Source organism: Musca autumnalis, unplaced genomic scaffold (genome assembly GCF_047663935.1).
Source record: "Musca autumnalis isolate F117 unplaced genomic scaffold, ASM4766393v1 scaffold_3, whole genome shotgun sequence".
Lineage (NCBI taxonomy): Eukaryota > Metazoa > Arthropoda > Insecta > Diptera > Muscidae > Musca > Musca autumnalis.
The window spans coordinates 113,200,539-113,207,126 of record NW_027411866.1 but is presented as its reverse complement, the minus strand read 5'-3'; the positions used below and the strand labels follow the sequence as shown (position 1 = coordinate 113,207,126).

The window sequence follows — 6,588 nt, the reverse complement described above, 5'->3', positions numbered from 1 at the left end:
CTTATCTGTAAAATTTTGCTATCAACAGATTTGTTGTTCATTATTTTGGGCTTCTCTGCACTGTAGGACCTTTTACGACCTATTGTAATTTAAAACATCGTATTTTTTGAAGGTAGAATGTCAAAAAATTGAAATTAATGTTCAAATAAGTCAAACAAGTGTTTAAATGCAAGAAAATGTCCATAAAGTAAAATATTTTCTATAGAATATGTAAGTGGTGCTATTATTTTTTTCGCCTCTTTTTGGGTAGTTTTTGGTTAAAGCTGCCAAAATCAAATATTTATAATAATGTGAATATAATTTTTTCTTTTTTATAAAAGGGGACACCTTAGGATATGCACCTAACAACAACGTTAGTGAAAACAACAACAATCTTGATTGTTTTTGTAGTGGTGAACAAATTGTTAACGGTGGTGCTATTATTGTTTTCGCAACTGTATATAAAATCCGATGTCTAGTCATAACCCTAGTGTATATACCCTCGTTAGGCTAAAGGCTGAGGTTAGAAAAAATTACCATTTACCGTGTCGAATTTGAAATTGTAGCAATTCGATCAAATCTGTTGTTCTTTTAACTGGCCCTCTGTCGCAGAAGGATTGAGGTTATTAAATTTGCTATATTCCTATAAAACATTCAGCATACTTTTAATGGTATCACTTTAGAAAAACTCCGCATATAGTTTATTTATAATTATCAAAATTAATAGTAGTTTTATTTAAGTTTTTCTTCAGCCGGTGGTAATGATCAATGGTTTTGGTTGTTTGTAGCAACTTCTAAATCCTTATAATTAAGCCCTTATAAAATAGCTTAAATTATGCAGTGAGCATTACATTCAATTTGTGTTTGGAGTTATAAAGATAATATCAGTACCTGAATTAGTTGAAAAAAAAATCAGTTCAAGTATTACAAAACTAACACAAAAATACAAGAAAAAAACATAAATTAAAGAAACATGTATCCGTTTATGTTAGGCTTCATCGCTCAATTCAGTTTCTTCTTCACGTCTTGTTATTCTGCCAGTTGATTTTGTGACACTTCTACGAGTTGATTTATATACAGTATTTGTTGTTGGAGTTAAATGGCGTTCTCCTCCTCCTCTTTGTCTTAATGCCGATGATGTTGATGGTGATACAAGGCTGTTACGTAATCTACTACTGTTCTGTGGTGCACCATTAAAATCGTCATCCTCACTGATATCATCTTCTGGTAATGGACGTCGCGACGTAGATCGTCGTGACTTATTATAATAATGGCTATTTTGTTCTTCCGACTCGCTTTCGTCCAATATAATATCGGAATCATTACTCTCATCATCTTCATCATATTTTGATGATTCAAAACGTAATATTTCTTCATCACGCAAATGTGAAGCGCCCTCAACAAATGCTGCAAAACGCAAAGGGTCACGAAGTTTGCTCATAACCTAAAAAGGCAATAAAGAAAAATATGTATTCCTTAAAGGCAAGCTCGAAGTTGGAAAAATATTATGTTTCATATATCCATCGATTCTGAGATATATTGAAACTCTTCTTACCCTCCATTGATTACAGTTGGGACTACAGGCATATTTCCGCAATTCTTCCAATGCCTTTGTAGTCTCTCGAACACCCTGTTCATAGTATTCTTCGTTGGTGAGTAGACGACGTTTCGGGGGAAATTTGCGTAACCACAAAGCTCTACATTTATACCACAATGAGCGTGGGAAATAATGCAAAACTATTGTAATGATGATAATTGCAGCTGTAGCCTCTTCATAATAGCTGGACAAATAGATTAGCAGCAGTGACATTAGCTGCAGTAGCCATTTGATGATATTTTTTGAACGTTTATTTGTTGGTGGTCCCCAACGATAGCAGAAAAAGAAAGAGACCACGCCAGTTATAAGAATATACCAGAAGACATAAGTGCGATAGGTCACAATGATAACTTGCAGGTTTTCCCATAACATTTGTATGACATACAAACCAATGGTCCAGCCACCAATTAAAACGCCATACATCATAGTACGTCTGGAAATGAAGTAACAAGAGATTAGTTGAATTTCTATAATGTTAAGATGGTCAAATTTTAAGAGTTCAATATCTTGGTGAGGTTAGGATCACATTTGTTTCGCTTTTTCATTCTTCAAGTTTCGACTCTAAACACTCCACACGTCCCTCCAGCTATGTATCTTTCTAACCCGTTTTCTTATTAGGATGACACAACGAAACTAAGGTCTCCGATTAAAGTGACGTGCCGACAGAGAGCTCAAAAGTGTGGCCGTGGAGGTATTCCTTTCAGTTGGTCAACCCATAAACAAGAGCTTTTGAACCGTTACGTGAGGAAGAATAGCCTTGCCCACGACAATCATAATCTCGCTGTAAACTGAACCACAAAGAGTAGCTTCGGTGAAATTTTCAAACGAGTCCTCGAACAGACCTTAACTGCATTTAAACAAAAATTTATGTAAGATTCCCAGAAATATTATGATATGCAAAGTTTGGACCAATACAGTATCCAGATCGAGAGTTGTCGTGCGCACCATCCACCACTACACATGGTGGCCGTTGGTTGTTGTTGTAGCAACGCAATTACGTTCGTCCGTAAATTTTATTCAGTTATCTTATTCTGGTTCCTCTGTATCCAGATTTGAAAATGTTGCAACCTGGACTGGATGCGTCCATAAAAAATCAGGAGACAGGTGAGTAGGGCTAGCTGGGCGGCTAAAAAAATGCAGCTTGTCGTGCCATCAATTCGGGCCCAATATGAATTGAGGCGGCTGCATCGTGCGGATCTTAACTGGGCTAAAACCACTCGTTTGTGCTTTGGTAGCTGGCACGCTTCTGCTGCTGCCTTATAGGCTCGTTTATACGTTTGGACCACTCCTTCCAAATCATGAAGATCTATCCTGATGTGCCTGGGTGGGGAAAGCCTGTCCACTAGCTCGTGGGTACTGCATCGACAACATCTTGTTGTGTTGATGTACCGGTAAAACCTTCGTTTCCTCAAGAATATGGTCCACTGGTGAGTGCGGCATTCTACCAGGCTTACATATTCTTACACTGCGTGGCGCTAACATTTGCATACCACACTGACGCCGCATAACTTACCGCAGACTGGCCTATTGCTTGATTGGAGACCAACAAGGTTTCTTTGTCAGCACCCCAAGTGCTGGCGACCAGGGTCTTGAGAACCTTGCTCCTACTTCTGATCTTATCGCAAATAGCTGTGGTTTGCGAAGATAACATAAACGTGCTTATGAAATTTACACCCAATGTCTTGGGGAAGGTAGTTGTGGGAATCAGGGCACCATCGACCAAAATTTTGAGAAATGATTCAGCCGTTCAGTTGGTGAAAAGTGTGGCAGTGGACTTAGTGACAGATATTTTCATATTCATCAAATGGAAGATCCTGCACTAAGTCAGTTATGTAGACATTTAACATATTAAATATGTCAATCGACGATAGGGCCCGCGTCAAAATGGAACAATCGTCCGCATACATTACAAGGAAAATCATGAATCATGAATATTTCCCTTTGGAATGTCTTCTCTATTTCGTCGAACAGTTTGACATAGTTGATGGTATCGAAAGCTTTCGATATTTCAAGAGCCACCAAAACTGTTTAGTCGCACGGCCTGCTCTGGTACAGTTCTAGACTGATATGGCTGGATATGGTGTACAATGCTGTTCTGCATTTTCCGGAATCCACGCTGATGTTGGGTATCTGGGAAACTGCTTTTCATCATGGGAAGGAATAGTGTCTCTAGAATCTTTTCCACTGGTGACAAGAGGGCGATTGATTGGCCTGCACGATTTGCCTCTGCTGACATCCTTACCTGGATTAAGTAGTGGGACCATCCAGCCAACTTTCCAGATTTCTGGTACAATATGAATAAATTGATCACTTGTTACATACACAACCCCGATTTCATCCAGTTGCGTGTGGCCTCTAACGCGAAATCATCCACATTTCGGACGACGTCTGCAATATCGCCAATCGTAATCACACTCGGGGTGCTCTATAAACTGTCGGTTCAAATAACACACACACCTCTTCAGATCAGTTACTGCCATGATGTTGAAAATGATTTCCGTTCTATCAAACTTGTTTCCCGTATTCGAGAGTGATTTAACCATTGCCTTCAATTTGCCTACTCCTGTACCATTTTCCGCTTATATTCGCCTACTAGACTGTTGACTTCAAAAGTAAGTTTTACGAAGAGTTATGTTAAGTTATTGTGTCCTTATGATTGGTAGTGGCTTTTTACAGCATTCAGTCCATTTTCTCAAGAAGTATAGACTTTCCCCTAAAAAACTTGTACCGCAGTAATAGAGGCACCGAGGCAAAAGTCAAAACGAAATTTTGTGTGGGATATACCCAAAGGAGCGGGCCGATATAGTCCATGTTCGAACCTCACTTATGTCTGGTAGAAATATTACGATGTGCGAAGTATGTACCAAATCGGTTATTCCCTTCGAGAGTTATCGTGCGCACAATTTTTGTGAACTTAAACTAAGTTTGCATAAAATATAAGGTCCAATATAAGGTCCGATTTGATTCATCCGTTCGAGAGTTATCGTGCGCTCCAGCCAGACATACGGACGTATGTCTTGCTGGATCGACTCCAAATTGTCTGAAAGTTATTTAATCTAAACTTACTTAGGGTCTAAAACATAAATTAACAAGATGAGCACATGCCTTTGCGTTTTCGTACGATACACCATAGAAATCCTCTCTTCGTGTTCATCATTGGTATAAAACCATTATATACCTATAGTGTATATATCCTCATAAGCCTAAAGGCTGAGGGTATAAAAAAGGTGTGGAAGACTATCTTGGCAAAAATGCACACGTTTTGCTATGCCTATCCCATTCAGCCCATTCAGATATCTAAGACAAACATAATGTACAAGAGTCTCAATAGTATATGCTATTGTTCCAACAGGCAAGAGCTCTTTTACATAACAGTTTCCTAACACAGGAATTTTAGAGCAATAACATTACATTACCTTGGTACAAGTTTACTCGACAACCATATCAGCAACATGAATGATGAACATATACCCAATGCTACGCCGGTAATGTAATAGAATAGCGAGTTATGCGATAACTTCCCAGCATAATGAAAAACCAAACAGCCAATTATCAGTTGAAGAACACGCCAAAAATCAACACGGACCTTGTGTAAACGTATACGATATGGTTCAATTGTTTCAATACCCATACAGCTCGAAGCAAACGGTGATAGGGGTAAACGTGAACGTTTCTGACTGAATAGATTAAAACTGAACAGAGAACGATGTTCATCATAATGCTGTTGAACTTCTTCAGGCGTTGAACCATCATATTGCGTATAATCGTCTCCTTCAATTTCTAAAATTAGCTCTACCGTTTCGAAAAGGCGACGCAAAGTTTTATCTTCACCCTTGTAACAATAGGTGCGTAAATCTCTTTCAAAGAAACCGCGATGCCGTCGCAGTGGTTCATAATTGTATATTTCACCAGCTTCTAAATATCGCACTGAAAACAATAAGACGATAAATTTAAGGGACGTTGTTATTTCGCTTGATGATAAAGTTGCTTACCTTTGCTCCGAGACGAAGTATTTGGCACAACTTCTGCGGCTCCCGCCAAGCCAAATGTTAACACCAAAAATATTAAAATGTTCATAATTGTTGTATCATTTAACAATTTGAAAATAGTTTGAAAACATTTAAATGGAAATTGTAACACAAATAAAAAAAGTTGAAAGCTTCTTCCTGAAATGCAGTAATGTGCCCGGCTTTGTCTTCAGAAATGGCAAGCAACGCGAAAATGAACAATAAATATCAAAATCAAAACAAAAAAGAACGATTTGTTGAGGGCTATATAGATTGACAATTGGTCTGTTCCAGTACTGCAAGAATCTACTAATTTTCACTATTTTTTTCGATAAAATAAAGGAAAAAATGTTATCGTAGTAAAAAATAGTAGCTTCTTGCACGTTAAGAGCAGAACTCATTGTCAGTTTTGAATGTCGATATTTTGCAGTTATCGATAACTGTCCAATCGTCCAGCAACTACAAAACATTTCGTGGTTGCATGATGAATGACAAAAATGAACGGCCACACTAGCAAGCACCAACAAAGCTGTCATTCAAAACTGGCAATAGCTCTGTTCCTTTACGTGCAAGAATCTTCAAGTTTTACCACTTTTTACTCGAAAAGCGTTCCTTTACTTCAGACACCATACAATTCATATGGGGGCAGTTTACAACTTTTGCTACTTTTGCCGGTTTTACCACTTTCAAAAGTAAAGGAACAGACCAAATGTGTACTCAGCTTTATGGAACAGAACAAAATGTCTGTTCCAGAAAATGCAAAAATATACAACCTTTTACTATTTTTTTCGATAACAAAGGAAAAATTTTCTCTGTTTCAGAACATGCAAGAAGCTACTTTTTTACTGCGAAAACATTTTTTCCTTTATGTTATTGGAAAAAATAGTCTAAATTAGTAGATTCTTGCAACGTATGATCTGTTCCAGTACAGCAACAATCTACTAATTTGTACTATTTTTTCCGATAACATAAAGGAAAAAACGTTATCGTAGTAAAAAATAGTAG

General features: G+C 37.8%; 1 protein-coding gene across 1 annotated transcript; it reads right to left on the bottom strand.

Annotated features, from left to right (window-relative positions):
• Positions 1 to 676: 676 nt before the first annotated feature.
• Positions 677 to 5,834, bottom strand: Nemp (Nuclear envelope integral membrane protein). Its single transcript, XM_073979299.1, has 4 exons — positions 5,569 to 5,834; positions 4,993 to 5,503; positions 1,535 to 2,009; positions 677 to 1,423 (listed from the first exon to the last, which is right to left on the bottom strand). The coding sequence occupies exons 1-4, from the start codon at positions 5,651 to 5,653 to the stop codon at positions 968 to 970; spliced, it is 1,527 nt and encodes a 508-aa protein (XP_073835400.1). The 5' UTR covers positions 5,654 to 5,834; the 3' UTR covers positions 677 to 967.
• Between the last annotated feature and the right edge of the window lie 754 nt (positions 5,835 to 6,588).

Bases quoted from the DNA above. Each gene is read 5' to 3' on its own strand.
- Nemp (XM_073979299.1), bottom strand. From the start codon at position 5,653: ATGAACATTTTAATATTTTTGGTGTTAACATTTGGCTTGGCGGGAGCC. The intron at 2,010-4,992 runs GTAATGTAATGT...CTTCATTTCCAG, and splicing joins TCGAGTAAACTTGTACCAAG to ACGTACTATGATGTATGGCG. The intron at 1,424-1,534 runs GTAAGAAGAGTT...TTGCCTTTTTAG, and splicing joins CCAACTGTAATCAATGGAGG to GTTATGAGCAAACTTCGTGA.